At 44.1% G+C, this 18,054-nt stretch overlaps 1 protein-coding gene across 1 annotated transcript in view; it reads right to left on the bottom strand.

The window, feature by feature from the left end:
* Window positions 1-17,375, bottom strand: part of LOC146189030 (uncharacterized) — a 146,134-nt gene extending 128,759 nt beyond the window's left edge. The window contains exon 1 of the mRNA XM_084605164.1: window positions 17,000-17,375. Within this exon, the coding sequence (XP_084461290.1) occupies window positions 17,000-17,375 (376 nt within the window). The remainder of the gene's footprint in view (window positions 1-16,999) is intronic.
* Window positions 17,376-18,054: the final 679 nt, after the last annotated feature.

The following is an 18,054-nucleotide window of genomic DNA, read 5'->3' as shown; positions in this document are numbered from 1 at the left end:
AAACTGACAACTTTCATCACAGTCACGATTGCGCAAGAGATGCTAGAAAAGTGCAGGACAAATTACAAATCAATTAGCGCGTGAAGCAGACATCAGGCACATTTAATATCTGTCCGGTAAAAGGAGTGGTGGATCTGATAGAACGTGTTTTCACCAGCTTCCCATTACATTTTTCATATTGCTCATTAGAGATAACATTGAAATTACGTCCAATATTTTGTCTCAGATATTTCTTTTGCATATATTACATATAAATTCGGACTTAATTGGGTAGACTAAAGTAATCAACAGTTTTTCGGAATATTCATCAATCATCGAACAACATATTCGTGGAATTTCCCTGGTCATAACAAGTAATCTATGGCAACATCTCGCTACCTCCCCCCCCCCCCCCCCCCTCTCCCTCCCCCCCTTACCCAACCTTTGCCGGCAAACGAAGATCTTTCATAGGAAAAGAATGCTGGACTTCATCTGTAAATGAATAAAGTCAGATCAATACGGTTCAGGCGGAACCGAGCTCCTGCCTGCTGCTCTGCCCTTCAGTGATCCAAATATCGTCCCTGACATGTCCTCGGTTTGGCGCATGCACTAGAGATTAAAACCCCCATGAAAAATGATGTTACTGACGAGGGATGCAAGCAACATCGCAGAAACCAGAGGCAAAACTGTTTCCAATAAGCCTTTCTAATTCCTTCAAAAGAAAGCGAGATATTAAATTCAAATGCAAGATTTATAGGTGAACCTATGCGAAAATCCTGATAACACAGTGACGTCTAAAAAGCAGAAGTCAATAATCAGAAGGGTATACGTATCCTCAGTCCAAGCTGATTATTCCACGAAATTCATAGAGAAAAGCGTTTAATACGCTTCTAGATCTCCGAAGGCTTCCAGTAAGAACGAATGTAGATCTCATGCATGACCTCTTGATGTCCTGGTGTGTTATGAAATTTAATCAGAATGACAGCTGCTGAAAGCGAGATGTTCGTTTTTTTTTGTTTTTTTTTTTTGTTAGGAAATTGGCCGAATTCAACTGAACATGAACAGCGCTAATAGTAGTTATTGAATTATTTACGGGTTAATGTTTTCTGTTATTCGTAATCAGCTTGATGCATAAAATTAGATGGAATTTGCTCAATTATTTACAGAGTGTGTATATTTATGCGAGTGTATACATATGGAAGCCTAAATCGTGAATCAGACAGGAACAAACACGTGACCGCCCCGCGCGACAACTCGCGTTTAGGAAAAAGTTCAGAGCTCAAAACCTCCAGGAATGTCTGCAAAATGTTCATTTCGTCAGCCGAACTTAAGTTCATGACTTGCTACATCCCTCAATTACGTCAAATCTAGAGCGGGCGAATTTCCTCGAGGTTATGGAGCATAATTGCATTTCGTACCCATTTTTCTTCCGGAATGCGTTTTGTGCTCTATATCTGCAAAGATTAGATTAAGGAGATAGAAGTACTTGAGGCTTGTCCCCTATATAGTGACCTTTCCATTCCCCTCAAAGCTGCCCCCCCCCCTCCCTCTTATTCTCTTACACTGTAATCTTATTCTACGGATCATTAAATCACACCTGCGTTCGAGCTCACATTTTCAACCCGTACACACCCTGCAATTTTCTGTGCCTGATATCAATTCATTCTATACCTCTTATCTCCTTAGCTGCCATGGCTAAAGACCTCAAGTGGCGTTGTGGCGAAGTGTTTATAGTGTTACGCAAGGGGCGCCATCCTCTGCTGTATAGCCTGCCACAACTCCTTCACGTCTCAATTACTGCTTATAGTGCAGTGCGGCTGATGTACTCTGCAGACATAATGGGCGAATTTTACGACCGTCGCCGAGAGCCGACACCTCGCGGTGACGTGTAATTTTCAAGGTTCTCCCTTCCATAAAATAGAGAGATAAAACGCTCAGCGTTAAGAGGAGTGTATAAGACAAAAAAAAAAAAAATGTTCCCCTCCTCATGCCCTATATATCATCACGCGGATTATCCTTTAAGAAGCCATTGAGATGTGCAGGAAATTTTCTGCTTCGAATATCTTCGTAAAGTTATGTGTCAATCGTGCGGACACCTTCGACTACACTTCTGCACGAGGAGGAGCCTTTCAAGAGCCCGTCCCGGTCGAAATTGCGTGTTTTTAGGCGATGACCCTGAATTAGGTGTCTGGGATCAGGTTTCTACGTTACCATATATGAGGCTTTATTTCGACGTTCATTTCCTCAACAACATGCAGACCTGTTCCTTACAAGCTTAAAATGGACCATATAGTTTCGTATTTACTCGCATATGAAGTTATTAAGAAGTCATGTTATGACGCTCAAAGATATCGGAAAAATATTCTACTCAACAAAAAAAAAAAAAAATAGCACACAGTTAAATGTGCAGGATTTTTTAATGAGCATGCGACGGATTCGGCTGCCTAAGTTCGAATTACTGACGTTACTTTTGAATAGTAAATGGGTGCCGGGCAACCAAGGAAAATAACGTTACCAACATGGTGGCTCCTCCGAAGTGCAGTTAAACACCTTTTGAGTCAATTATTCGTATAGTTACTACAATTTTCGGTATACATCTACAGGACGAATTGATGCCTCGATTCGTCTCATTTACCCTGTAGCAAAATAAGATGCGCTTATTTTTATTTCATATTTACAATTCGGCCTCTCTGAAGAACAAAAAGAAAGAAACGAAATTTCTTTTTCCCTCCATGGCATTCAATGGGGATCCTGCAGGCAACGTTACTATCCTGCAGGCTCCCATGACAACGACCCGATGTAGAGGCTGTTGCTACACTGTATATGCAAGGAATGGTGTTCTGTTTAAGGCTGGAGTCAATTACTTACGATTATACCACACGTATACTGAAATAACGAGACAATAGCAACTGTTGAAACTTGCGTTTTTGAAGCGAAAAGCTTAACTAGGCTAGTCAACACCGGGGTGAGCGTGGCATCGTCGTCAGAAAAAGCCACTGCTGCGCATGCGTGAACTGCGTGACGTCGAGAGGCTCGCCTTGTTACACGGCCACAAAGAAACCCTGAGCGTCGTTTGAGTGCGGCGAGCACGATAACTAACGAAGATTCCGAACGCAGGGAGGAGCGCCTGGCGAAACGACAGCTTTCAACTACCACCAGTTTTAACAGCGAGCAGAGTGAAAGCAGAGATCGACGACGAACTGAACAGTCGCCGGCGCAGAGACTACACATTGAAAGTGTGTGAAAGCGCTGGTGCTACAAAGATGTTTCAGAGTGAGTTTGAGGAGAATCCGTTCGGTCGTGTATGTGCCGTCTGCGAAAGACTGTGACATCTACGAGATTTAAGACTGGTAATTAATGCCATGCGCGTAACATGGCATCGCCGAAGCTTTTCGCTTCTGATATCCGGGCTTAACCGAGTAAGCGCCAGCCAATTTTTTTTTCTCCCTTTTTTTTTGTACTCTTGACATGTGTATTCCCGTTTTGTGTAAATGTGTTCCGCCTAACACAAAACAGGTGCCTTTCGGTTAGTTATGGTTGGCGACAGCTCCTCCACGGGCGACCCTCTGAGGGATGCCGTTGGAGAGGGGCCAAGGCAGTGGCGAGTGGACCGCTGACCCCCTCGAACCGGAGGGAAAAGGAATGCTGCAGAACGAACAGGGAAGCCACAGCGATGACCAAGCACTTTTAGGAGCTCTTGCTCCCTCTTAATGAAGTTGTACTGGTTTCTTGTTTTGTTCTAAAACAAATGAAGATACCTAAAACGACAAAATTGTAAACGAAGTGATTCAGCTACAACAGGAACTGAGCCCGTCTGGTGATCTGGTCCGTCCTGGTGCAAAGTTCCTCTTCGTCCGGCCTTCAAAAACGGCAACTACCGCCTCATTGATAGGCACCATGCTCTACCAACTGTCTTACCCGGGAGAGTTAGCATGTGGTAAGGCGCGCCAGCGAATTGTACAAAAACTAGATATTTTTGATCAGTTCAGTCGATGTCGATTACTCGAACTCGAATCACTCGATCAATTCACCACATCTCGAAGTCCAGTCCGCGTGCTTGGGAAATTTGAAAGAGGAACATTTATCATTCTAAGCCACTGAAATTTTTGTTGCTAAAAAGGAGTGCACTGAAATACGTCGAAGAGCATTTCTGCGAAAAAAAATGAATTAGGATATAGTGCTCTAAAATAAATTTTCACTGGCAATACCCGTACACATGAACCGCAGTCAACCTTTGAAATGAAACTTTTCTGCAAGTGAGGGCGGTCCTGGATTTTTATTTAATTACCTGGAAATAGTCGACTCAAGACCTGCGCAACATTTGACAGTATTGTCGCGTTTTAGTGTTTTAAGCAGACACCATTGATAAGATCCATTTCACATGGGACACTGTATGGACCGCGCTATAGATACATAACGCCAAATACATGACGCGCGCATCCCTCATCGGATCGATATACGCCTGCACGCTGAAATGCCGACGAGCGGGAAAAGGCCAAAAGAAAGGCGAGAAAAAGAACAGCAGAAGAAAGAGGCGACTAACAGCTCCAAAAAAGCGGCCGACAGACGGTAAGCAGAGCTACAAGAACGGGCTGGCTCGCAGATCGATTCAATCGGGCGTCCTGATGAATGCGTCTCCCGTGACGTCTCCATTGACAGCGCCGGTAACGGGTGGCAGAAGAGGGGGGGGGGGTACTCGTCGGTTGCGTGGCACGGACGGCGCCGGGCGTCAGCATGCAGGTATCGAGGCGTGATGGTGCATACGGGAGCCTACCAGCCGCTGATGTGTACCCACCGACCCTGCAGCATGCGTGCGAGTAATGCGAGTTTGGGTAAACATTGGAAGTTCGTGCATGTCGCCTTTTTGCGCACTCAAACGCCGGAATAATTTAGGTGTAGAAACTTGTTCACCTGAACGTCAAAATAGAGTTCTCGACAGTACAGTTCTTTCCAGCTGCTTATATCGTGTTATCAAACAGAGACGACTGCGTGATACCGGTCGGTTAAAATTTGACGGCGCTTCATCTGGTTAACGCTGAGGAATATATTCTGCATCGTTCTGGACCAAGAAATAGACTGACGATAAATTGGGAACTTACGCGCTTTTATTAATTACCGGAGATTCAAGCTCAGGGCTAAACACGTCCAGTCCACGCTTGTAGGTGCTGCTGGTAAATTGTGCTAATGTTTGAGAAACGATTGCCAATCACGTTAAAAAAAAGAAAAATACATGAAAAAAGCACTTTGACTGTAAACAGGTCATCCTCATGTAAGTGACGTCAACGACTTGAACGCGATTATGAAATTGACGTATATGGGTACAGGTTTATATATGACACGAGTGTCTTTGGCAGCGTTTCTGGTTCAATTGTAGTCTATACTTGCTGGTACAAGCCATCATCTGCGGTCCAGATTTAAGCATGCCAGATTGTCCTTTCAACCACGTCGTCTGAATTCACCAAATATCAGCAGACGGCTGAATACAAACACGATTCCAGAAAACAATATCCTCCTTTACTAGCAGCGCTTCACCCATAAGGCTTTGCATGTTCACTGCTTAGAAGATACGCCAACACCTATATAGCACTCATAGGGAAGGAAGATATACTTTGGTTCCCAGCCTAACCACTATCTGTATCTGCACCGCTCCTCTGGCTCGGTACATAAATCTCTCGACAAAAATCGGCATCATATTTACCACGTTCTCCAAAAACCTTGCAATGATCTGACCATGTGTGCTCCCCCATGATTCCGTGGTTCCAGGTTTTGATCGCCAAATCTTTTTCCAAAATGTCCGATCTGTTCCTAATTTTTCACAAAAACTTTTCTCAGAAGTATATTTGATCAATGCGCAGCATGTTTTCCACAGTGTCTGCATATATCGCCCTTGAGACGTAAGCCTCAATGCCCTGAGTTGAGAAAATTCATAAAAAAATATTCTTATAACTTTCCGAATCCTTTGTTTCAATCTTGCATGCGACGGCCGGGAGATTGGACAAGCTTATGCATGCGCAGCCGTTTTAACCAGCGGATGCACGTTTTTTTTTTTCTACAGAGATGCTCAACACAGCACTTTCAAAGCAAGCACACCTTGTTGAAAGCGTGTACGCACGCATGTAAGTATGGGATTTTTTTCTTGTATGTTCGTGTGTGAGGTTGTGAAAACAATAGGCCGTTCGCGTGCCATGCGCCGGGCTCTATAAGAAAGGTCTGCGTGGTTAGCGTGATGGAAGGGTGTCATGCTAAAGCACATGGGCAAATGCGATGTCTCTGTTGATTCGCCAACTGTCCAAACACTGCCTCCCTGACATCGCTTCTTTCTGTCACGCCTGTCCTTATTGTTTTACTGCGGCTTCAATGCATTCTCGTTTCGTGTCGGCTGAAAAGGCTATAAGAAAAAAACCAATTCTTTTTTTTTTTTTTTTTTCATTTGCGTCCATAAGAGATAGATACGCCGCGGTTGCTTGAACCTCGCTAGAAACCACCGAAGCGCCCAGGCCGAGTACGGTCACGATACCAGCTCTGGTGAAAAGTGCACTGGCAGCGCCTCGTTAATACGAACCCCTTTAATATGGGCGACGTGAAACGAACAGTTTTCCTGAGGACCAAGCTCTTTCCCATGCATTTACGTCTCGTTAATAAGAAAACTTGCTGCCCGCGGACAATGGGCAAGGAGAAAATCCACAGGCACCGTTAGGATCCATATATTTTTGTCGCGTTAATATGGACAGTTATGAAAACCAAATCGTTACACTGCTTCAAAGATAGTTTCTTTTCTAGATTTTGTTGACGGGCACCACGTCAACGTATAGTGCCAATGTCTGATTTATTGTCCTTTTCGCGCGTGGTTTCATATTTTACACTGCGATGTTGCGCAATCGAGGCACTTTACGATTTTTTGAATTGCATGAATTCACTTAAACAAAACTCTGACAGTAGCTCACGCCTTGAAGAAAGTTGGATTCAGCAACTTTCAACCGACTGAATGCTCGTAGGAGGTGAAAAGTAGAAGTCGAGCGATTTATTAATGAAACGCCATGGAGAACAATATGCGGCTGCATAACGATACATTCCAGTGCATCGCATTTGAAGCATAACGGTTATTCGAATTATGTTCTTGTAACAATGCCAACTTTGCTGGCCTACATTATGCTCTAAGGCATAGCTTATGCTTACAGTTTTTTTTTTTTATTAAGAAAAATTCTGATTTTTTATTACGACGATTCACTTTATGGACAGTTTTGTGCGGGAACCAAAGGGTCCATATTAACGAGGCACGACCTGTATTTTTATGTGCCTTTCTGACAGCATTCATTTTGAACGATTGTTTTAAGCGGCCTCCTTAATGTAAACGTTGTCGGTAGTCATAGAGCGTCGTAAGAGAAAGGCTATACTGTATTTTCATTTTGGATCGACGAGGAAAACGTTGTTGAGTTGAAAGCATAGTCGCTGTACAGGCTTTCTCGACGATACAGTTCAAGGGTTCCTATTGAAGCCATGAGGCGGGGCTGCCTGTGACTACTGTAACATATCCTGAGCATATAGGAGAAATGAGCAATTCACTATGTACGAATATCTCTCACTTCGAACAGATTCACAATGCTGCATGATACAAATCAAGCCACACGGTACTACATTGAAACCGCCTTCTCGAGTTTTATAGCAGATGACTCCGAGATACTGCAGGCATGTAATGAAAAAAAAAAGAAAAAAAAAGGTAAGCTTCGTTTTAAGAGTAGAAGAGATATCTAGCGTATTTAACACGGCCTTTTCATTCTGCGGCTATTTTTAATGGTCCTCCATTCCACCAATCTCCAACTCCGCCACATCCAATTGATATCGGTCCCAGTGCACTCATCCCATCCAGGGAACGGCCCGCAATTATGCCCGAGGATTCGTCAGCCGGGCTGTGGTGTCACCCGTTCTTCGGTCGGCGAGAGATAGTACGGTTATATTTCGTGACATCACCATGCGTGCACTACCACTTAGGTAGACTAATCCCCCCCGCGCACGCACGCACGCACGCACACACACACACACACACACACACACACACACACACACACACACACACACACACACACACACACACACACACACACACACACACACGCACGCACGCACGCACGCACGCACGCACGCACGCACACACACACACACACACACACACACACACACACACACACACACACACACACACACACACACACACACACACACTTCCTTTAGGAAATCCAAAAGGTTGCGTGGAGGCGACTCTAAACGAACACATTCCCGAAGCGCGTGATATATGCTCGCATATATCCTGAGGTCTACACTCCTCATCCTGTATACAATGTGGCTAAAACGCCACTCTCCCACATAGCGGGTTATCTGTCCGAAGCTTGAATCTAGCGTGGCGCATGGCCGTGCGTGCGCCTCTTTCAAGCTCTCGCATAGTGAAGCTGTACACAACATAGAAATCAATCTATGAAAAAGGAGCCGGACTGTTCCGCTTGTGCGCTTGCGTTATTTTCGCTGACCGCACGAATCGGTGACGTCAAGCCACGTGACACATCGCTCCTCTCCCACGTCGCGTTTCCCTCCACGGCGTCTTTGTAAACCGTCAGCAGCGTGCGATTCCACAAGAACAAACGAGCGCGCAAGCAAAATGGCCAGCCGGAAACGAGAGAGGGGGGTGCGCGCAGGCGTGCGTTGCCAGCACTCCTGGGCGTCACGGAGGGATACGCTTTGACGCTGAGTAAACAACCACCAGCGGCGGACGCACAAACACCAGCGAAGAAGAAACGGCAGCGACAACAACAGCGTATAACGAGTCCCAGATCGTGCATGGACTCTGCAGAGAATAAGTGAGCAAGCTAGGAAAGCATTATAATGGAGCATACTTGCTCGGTGATGCAGTTGCGTATGCACCACATAACCTCCGGCGTTTTATAGCGTTCCTCCTCGTCACCCTTTACCCGTCCTCCCTTTGTGGAGGCGCCCTGGAAGGCATGGGGATCGATGTCTTCTTGACTCTGTTATACTTATCACGCGTGCCTTCGCACGCTTTTGTGTTTTCGGCCTCTATGTCTGTTCATTGTGTTTGCTGGCGACGAACAGGGACCTGTGTGCGCGTAAGGAAAACGCGCCGGATATCTTTTAAGGTAGCTAGCTCTGAAGAAACGCACTTGTCTGACGGCCGCTCTCTGAACTCACTTCGAGGGTTCTTTCATGCCGTCCAAATTAAGAAAAGAAGCAGGTATGGTCGGGTTGAGTCACAGTTTTAGAAATTAGGCCACTGAAGGCATAACCATCCCATGCGATGTGACAAGATCGACCCCATGCAGGCTATAGTCTTGTAAAAGAGGAAATAAAACAATGCATTTTCCTTAGACATGTACATATATCTTTTTTTTTTTTTTTTTTTTTTACGTGTATACTCTCAACCCTCACTTCCTTCACATTGATGGTGGGGAATTCAGAAGATCAGGAGATTGTGGTTATATTGACGAAGAATACGGCGCGATGGACGAGGACAAAGAAGGCATAAAAATGACACAGGACTAGGGCAATTTTGTGAATCATGTGCCATAACTATAGCCCATGACAAGAGTTCTATACTTCTGGTTAAAGTAGTTGATATGCTTCGGTTTAAATGCCCGCTGACCAGCTCATTTTTGTGAATATAGTATTGTTATTAGCCCGCAGAAGAGTTCCATACTTGCGGTTATATGTGGCTAACATACTTCGGTGTCAATGGCCGCGGCATCTGTCTACTATAAGCCTGCGCCAGAAATCAGTAAAACAGGTCAACTTTGGAGAGACTGGTTGCAGCTAATATTGATCCTTCTACATGATATTGATATCTAAGCAGTTTATAAATGATTCTGTCTGACAAGAAGCAGTGACTCTATACAGTTTAGGGGTTCTTGGCTTGCATGTTACAGCATACGATATATGATTGAAAACAAATTAATTTGCCAAGGTTGTTCTCTATAGGCCCAAGAATATCACCACTATTTCCCGAATGGTGAACAGAAAGCCTCGCCGAGGCGAGCACTGCGTCGCTGGAAAAGGAAGTTAAAGCTTTCTCCTTTCGCCATGCGAAGATGGAACTGAGGAGTTCATAAAGGCACATCAGAATTTTACCAGAGCGCTCTCTCCAAATTCTGTCGTGCACCATTTCGAGCATGTTTTGCGATGAAATGCATTGGCATTATGACGGAGTTCACATAGAACCTGTTGAGATCAGCAACTTGAATTTGAGATACCCCATTCACGACAACGCTATAGGGTTTCGCTGCCCAGACATATCATAGGCATAATTGTGTCGGATATTCAAACACGTGGGACATAACCCCTGAAAGATTGCACATAATACACTTCCGATCCCCTTCTTAACTTTGCCGGCAGAGATAGCCCTATGGCAGATGTCCATGATTTTGCGTATTGAGCCAAGTTTTGCAAATCGACGGAGCGTCCTGTAGCCAACTGAATCCAACTATAAGAGCTGTTATGAGTAGCATGTTCTAATAACCGGTATTTTCCGTCACCACGCGTATAGAATCGGACATATGAGACTCGTCGCCATAAAAATTTCAGCCTCACAGTATAAATATATGGAAGAGCTGAGAAGTGAGTTTCCAACGCGTGTCTCAGAGCCTCAAAGGAGCTCGAGACAATCCGTGCCAGTATAACCATAAACCTCCTAATTTTGAAAAACGATTTTGCAGTTAGTGGCATCCTGATGTTACCATGAGAACTCTGCGATCAAGAACAACAGTTTGAATTATATATCCATATTATTTGAACAATTAAAGCATAACCATGACCTTTCCTTCTACATCTTCAGTTATTTAATCAAGCTTATAATAAACTGGAATTGAGGAAAACTTAAAAAAAAAAAACGATGATTTAAATTCACAATCCGACTCGGCCCAGCTATAGCCTTTATAAAGCCGATCAGCGCAAGAACTCAAACACTATCATCATAGCCACCAGCAACCGGTATCGCTGTGTATATGTATATACATTCGGGGTGCATTTGAGTGTTTGTGGCAACACCTCTTATGTCAGTTTAAATATTGAGTTAATAAGATCATTTTCGTCGCAGTACTGCATGGTATAACATAGACAATTTCGTTATGGCTACAGCTGCACAAGGCTGAAAGGCGCAGACATTCCTGAGTCAGGAGGTTGACTTGGGACCAGTGAATATTTAGCCACATTCCCTCGGTGGCCAATTATGATGTGAAATCGATTGTCGAGTGGTCGCATGCCAGGACAATCATGGTTTGGTTTATGCTTATAGGGTTTAACATTTTTTTACTTATTGATACTGTCAGCCGTAAGGAAGTTACAGGGTTAATAAAAGTGTATGCCATATAAAGAACCCATGCACACCCACAAGTACAACCATACACATTTCTAAAAAAAATCAATTCGAAAATTCTAACGTTCCAAAGCAATTAAATCAGGTCATGGGAGACGCCGTAGTGGAAACCTCCGGAAATTTCGACCGCCTTGGTTTCTTTACGTGCATTGATGTCTCACAGCACACGGTGGCCTTGCCTTTCGCGTCCATCGAAAGCGGCCGCCGCGGCCGGGATTCGATCCCGCATCCTTGAGCACAGTATACGAGCGCCCTAACTGCCCCACCACGCCTGGGGAGAGATAGGGGCGAGGTTGCTACATTATTTAGGGCATCGCCAACTCATGGTCCCACAAGAAGTTCGAAATGTTTCATTTTCCCTGTTGGTTGAAAGGCCAAGAAATGTCAGAAAGCCATGGCAAAAACTCGCTGTCCCCATATCCGTCCAACTGCTCATAACCCACCCTTTATTCCTATTTCCCATTCTCCCATGCCGTTCCGCTATTTCCCAGGGGAGATCAGGGGTGTCTCCTCGGGCCCGTATGGGTCGTCGTAGCATATGATCCCCCATTTTATTTAATATTTTCATATTAACACTTTTGTCCGAATGGACTGTTCATTTATATCGCCAATTCCAAATCTTTCTCTACGCAAGATACATTAGTAGTGCGGGAGGAGTCTGACTTTGGACTCCATCTTACTCAATGTTGGTAGAAAGGCCGTGCTTTAGATCCGGGACGTCATATGTGTATTTGGTAAACTCTCTGATAGCCGTGGACCAAACTTTTTGGCGTTATTTTCTGTTTTCACTTACATCAATAAGTGTACCAGCTTGATGCGTAAGTAAGGATTACTCATTTTGTCTGATCAATGTTTATAGCTGTCCATACCTCCATATTTGAACGCACGCATATATTAGGATTTAAGATAACGCCATGTAATAATGACCGAACTTTGATTGTAATTTACTACTCCATTCAATGAAGCAATCAGGAAAGAACGTTGCTTGATCTTGTACAGGAAGGAATATGAACTACAGAAAAAAAAAAAAGAACGCCGAGATTTTATCAAAACAGTTGTTGGCAGCAAGCCCAACTTTAGAGTTCTACGTTTTTTTTTTCGCCATTTTAGAAATGTTGCTGCTTGAACGGGTCGATTAGATACATGCAGGTCTACACCTATTGCGCCGAACACTCACCAAAGCATGTAATGAGTTCTTGGCGGTGGTGAAAAAGTATTGCCTCAGTGCATACGCTGAGAACTCCAGTGTCCAAAAAACGGTGATTTGTAATTTTATTATGGCATGGAAAACCGCATAAAACAAACTCAAGAGGAATTTATGGTGAAACGCTATCATTGTCATCGTAGTACCGCACGTGGCCACTTTGTAAAAATTCACTGATTTTCCGAAGTGCAAATGTTTTTTTTTTTTTTGTCTTTTACAATTCCTCGTTATGTTTGATGAAGTTTTGGTCTATGTGCTCCGCGCCCATCAGTAAAAAGCCACGCTCCTTACACATCGCCTCTGTGGTTTTAGTCTTTGTTACTAGGTGGCGCCACGGTGCTTTTAATTTCTTGGATGAAGCGATGAGCAAAACACTTAAATTGTTCGTCGACGATCTGGACGATCCTCTGCAGTATATAACAGCATTTAGTGGGTAAACTGAAATTGATGTTGCTCTTCACTAAAAATGGCTAATTACCTGTCGGATGTGATCTCTATCGGTTTTTGGTACATCGATTTTATCCACGCGCCTGTAATCGTCATCTCGGTCCCTGCTCAAGTTTTCAGCTTCGACCTTCACAAAAAAGTGTGCACGGAGTGACTCAGAGAATTAGAGATAAATTTTTTCAACGTGGTTTGTAAGAAAGACCGTGATGAAATCTACCTATTCAGAGATGAAGACTTCCACTATGCAGAAAAATAAATAACTAATAATATCTACTGTTCAGTCTTGTAGGGGACATGTGAATATCACCCTCTTTGTATGAGTACGAATAAATGGAGCGATAATATTTACGTGGTCTATATAGTTCAGCGCAGACGAAAGAACCTGAAAGATAGATAAGAAAGAACACATTAGGTGCTGCAGTCTTATTTTGGGAAGTTCTTCATTACTTTGTCATTATTGGGGCGCAGTACTTTAATGTAAGAAGCAGCGGTTAATGAAAATAGAATAAAGATGAACTACATGCCATAAGTTTTAATGAAAAAAGCAGGCTCCGCATTTCGCGTGGCACAAACTGGGCTACATCCGCAGCTGTTACATCGCACACTTCGGAAGGGTTTCGAGTTGCTTAAGCTATGCAGCGACCTGCCATAACTTGTGCCTCTTTAAAGTAAGTCACTGAGGAAGGCAAAAGCAGTGCGACATTCATCTCTGTTGGCAAGCTTACCGGGAAAAAGATTCCCTGTTAGCTACGGCCCTTTGCCTTCCAGCTGTATACATACTTGTCTGCTAAGCCGCACCGATAGGAGTTACAGCGACCGCAGTACTGTATACAGTGAAGGCAGGAAAGCTCGCGCTGAGATATCGGATGGTTGTCCCAGGTGCGTGGACAGGAATAGAGGGGGAGGGGTTCGGACACTGCCCGAAATTTTCTGAGCGCTGCAGCTCCCCTCTGCATCACCCTCTTTCTTTGTATATATATATATATATATATATATATATATATATATATATATATATATATATATATATATATATATATATATATATATTTTAGCGCCGGCGTATAGCAACCCCGAAAAATATTTCTGGCTACGCCACTGGTTCGTCTCATGACACATGTCGGGCATGCAAGACCACTCCCGCTACATATAGCAGGACGGCCGGACGTAGATACCGTAATGTTGCATTTATATGGTACATTATATATGTACGTACACCGACGTCCTGTTCCCGACATCTGTTTTATGCACATATTCGGCGCGTCGCGCATAATAAGGAAGCAAGTCATGCGGAGGCGAGGTTAGGAAATGCACCCGCATATGGTCGGCATTCAACAATCCATGCATCGTGCTAGCAACCTATATCAATCAATAAGGCTTTTGTCCCGCAGGGCATAAAACTTTCGTTATCGTTTCTTGTTGCTGTTATCGCTGTAGTTGCCTTTGTTCAGGTAATGAAGTACAAACCTCCGCCCTTTCAGACAGCATTGCAAGATCAAATTACTAATATTCTATTCCTATCCTGATTGTGGCTTTACCAGCAGTATTGTAGGGCAGGTTTGATTATTGAATGGGTGTTGGTATTGGGGAAGAATATTCAAAGAAAATAATTTAAGCCACCTAATCGCTAAACCTCAACATTGAAATTAATATTAGGCCAGGTGTATACATTTGCGTATAGCTGATAATTGTGTCTTGTTGAAGGTTGTGTGTAAGACACTCATCAACGAACATTTTTTTTTTTTAGATCATTCCAAACGCCTCGCTTATCGCCTTTACATTTTAGAACCACTATGTCATTTAATGTTGAAGAGCGGTTAACAGCTATGTTCAGCAATCTCATTACAAAAATCGATAGGCGTAGCCCTGCAGCAACTAAAACTCGTGCAAAAGTTCTCCCGAGTTCGAATGAAAAACGCATGCAGTGTATACAAGCTTTCCTGAAAATTGTCTGCAACTTCAACAGAACTGAATCGAGGTGCTGCAGTTATTCACATTACATGTAAATCTGCCGAATTTCAGCAAGCCTTGTTTTCGAAGGAATGTTTAAACATGCAACTGTTTCTCCATACATTTTCGTTTCCTTCCTGCTCCATGCATGATTTTCGCCTGCAGCTTTGCATAGTCTGTTAGAATGATGAACAAGATATTGAGATGCCACTTTACGAAGAAAGCCATCATAGTCACTGAAATCCGGCAAACGCTGATGATGAATATGAGCTTCGGATTTAAACGAGAGCAACGCGTTTTCGTGCACATGGAGTCTTGGTGTCCCGTATTCCGAATAGAGAGTCCTCAGTAATGGCTTCTATCAGATTTGGCTGCCTCTAAATGTACCGAATATTTGCATGATATACGAGCTGCAATATACAATATGAGCTGTTATTTCGATCTGTCACCGAGGAAATTTATCTTAAGGAAAGCTTTAGGGGTTAGGTTTTGTGTCAAAACCCACACTGTTCCATTCATATGTGAATGAATGTCTCTGGCACGCTGGAGATAACGCCATTACTCTTCCGTCCCTCCTATATACAGTGAGTGGTTTGTGGCGCAGTCGCAGTGCGAGGTCAGTTTTTTGAAGGTCACCAGTCAAAACAGATAGCCTGCTCTTTGGTAGCCTGTGTATAGGCACAAGTCAGGGAGATTTAGGATTATGCAATCGAGCGAAGTTATGAGGACCACAAGACCAGGGACGCCGAGGTAGAAAATTGCAGATTTAACCATTTTGCATAGTTCTAAAGCAATATATAAATTATCTGCCAGTGACAAAGATGTGAGGAACAGAAGGCGTTCATTGAAAATGGTATCACCGTGCAGTAAAATTTATAATTGACGCAAATATTTTACTTCATGATCATTGAGCTGTTGGTGTACATTCGAGGAGGGAATGTTCACGGCGACCATATTGTAATAACATAGCGTAAGTTTGTAACAAGTATAAAGATATTGTCATATCCCCAATGTAGTGTGCCTGGTATGAACATGAGGATATGTAAATGTTAATTTTGTTACCCCACATATCATTATTCCCATGAAAGTTAAACTCGCTGAAATGAATCTCAAATAATTAACACTCCGATTATTGCGTATGATTTATATTTATTTAATAAAAGAAATGGTGTATAAAATTCACTGAACCATAGGCAATAATTACTTTTGGATCATCCTTGATATCAAATTTCATTTTTTCCCCCTTTTGAGTGCAATGCTTCTCGATTACTCTGGTCGTGTCAAATGTAGATATGCGTATTTACATAGATATAACACTGTTCTGCAGATACATAAAATCAATAATTTATTCCGATCGCTGATTTTGTCGTTCGGTTCAGCAAACATTTCCTTAGAAGACATTAATTTACCATGCTTACATGCATTATTCGTGTCATCGTGTTTGATACCAAAATATCCGTTTAAGCGAGCAGTGGTATAATCTTGTCCATAAGCATGGGTATACTCTTACAGAGGCAGACTAAATAAGGCACGACCGCAAATATCGTATGCATGCTGTGTGACATGACGCGTGTATAAAGTCTGTTCTTGGCGCATGGCCACAATTATTCTCATGAGCATCGCCATCAACGCTAACTATACTACTGGCGCCCAGAATGCTCTGGTAAGATGCAAATTGTTCTTCATGGAAATCAATGGTCAACTGTCAATAGCTCGTACATCTGCATAATAAGTTATCGCATGTTTCAGGTTGTAATTAAGCAGTGTATTATTCAAGTAATTTATTATCATCCCTTCTTTTGCGCTTTCTTTGACCTTTGAGTAAACTTCTTGAAAATTACTCAAAGGCTCAAGCCGATCCCGCTGACCCACATCCGCTAGTTTCAGTACATTTGCGCCGGTTGTACTGCATGCCGTTTATAGTCTCTGGTAACCCACAGCGATTTGAAGCAGATCAAACTGGCATGTTGCGCCAACCACAAGACGCTGCGCTGTGCAGCGGGCCTTCTTTACCACGGTTCGCATGTATATATATGCACACACACCTTTCGAGCGATGCGCCGAGGCCCTGGCGGCCGCCTGATGCTGTTGCTGCTGTTGGGCCTCCTGGTGGTGTTGAGCGGCAGCAGCTGCGATCCTGTGCCCTAAGACAGCGGCCCGCGAGCCGACGAGGGCCGCATGACCCGGACTAGAGGCCATCACTAGACCCAGAGGTCCACCGTGGTGCGAGGCAGCAGCGTGAGACCCGTGCAGTATGCCGTCGATGGAGTAGGGCACGTGGTGCGGAGGGTAGGCCGCCATACTGTACGGCGCCATGGGGGTGCCGAAGGGTGAATACGGTCCAGGCAGCGGTCGCCCCAGGCGACCAAGGCATCCGGCGTCCAGCAGTCGCGTCGCTTCCATCAGGGACGAAGATGGCATCAGCGGCCGTCCGGCAACGGCGACGTGTCTTCAGTGCTAGTCCGCCTTGGGGCCATAGTAACCTTTTGCCGGATGTCTGACGTCACGAGCGTCGCCGCGTCATGATTGATCGGCAATGTGTTTGCCGCGCTGAATGAATGATCTCGGCAGGCTTTGAGCACTACACGCCGTTATTGGATCAAATGGTTTAGTAACGGCTCGTCCATGCACCGTTTCCGGTTCACTTTGGCACTGATGATCCACAAGCCCTTTTCATCACTGTTTCAAGCACAACACTTTTTCAGACTCCGGTAGAACGAAACCACGTATATGCACGCACTTGTGCAGCATATAATAAGACGACAAGCGAGCCTCGTTCTCGCAAAAAATTAGCTGGAGGAAACCGCAGCCAATCGCTCTGGATCATTCATTCGTCTAAGCACGAAACTAATCGCCACGTGTTACCATGAAGCTTAACTATATGGGAATCAACAGTTTCGAAGATGATCTGATCGTTTACCTTGATTAGTTCCAAGTAGCGCAGAGCGTCGAAGGAGAAACTGGGCGGAGAACTTGTCTAGCGAAAGCAGCTCTGAGAAGTTCGGTTGTAAGGCGAGCTCCGAGCAGCAAACGACGATCGGCGTTCGCGAGGTGAGGCGCCGTTGAACCTTGTCCGGTTATTGGAGACAACGGCAGTGAA

This window comes from Amblyomma maculatum, chromosome 5 (assembly GCF_055883805.1).
Source record: "Amblyomma maculatum isolate TAMU_Amacu chromosome 5, ASM5588380v1, whole genome shotgun sequence".
Classification (NCBI taxonomy): domain Eukaryota; kingdom Metazoa; phylum Arthropoda; class Arachnida; order Ixodida; family Ixodidae; genus Amblyomma; species Amblyomma maculatum.
The sequence above is the reverse complement of the archived record's forward strand: the minus strand, read 5'-3'. Positions and strand labels throughout refer to the sequence as shown.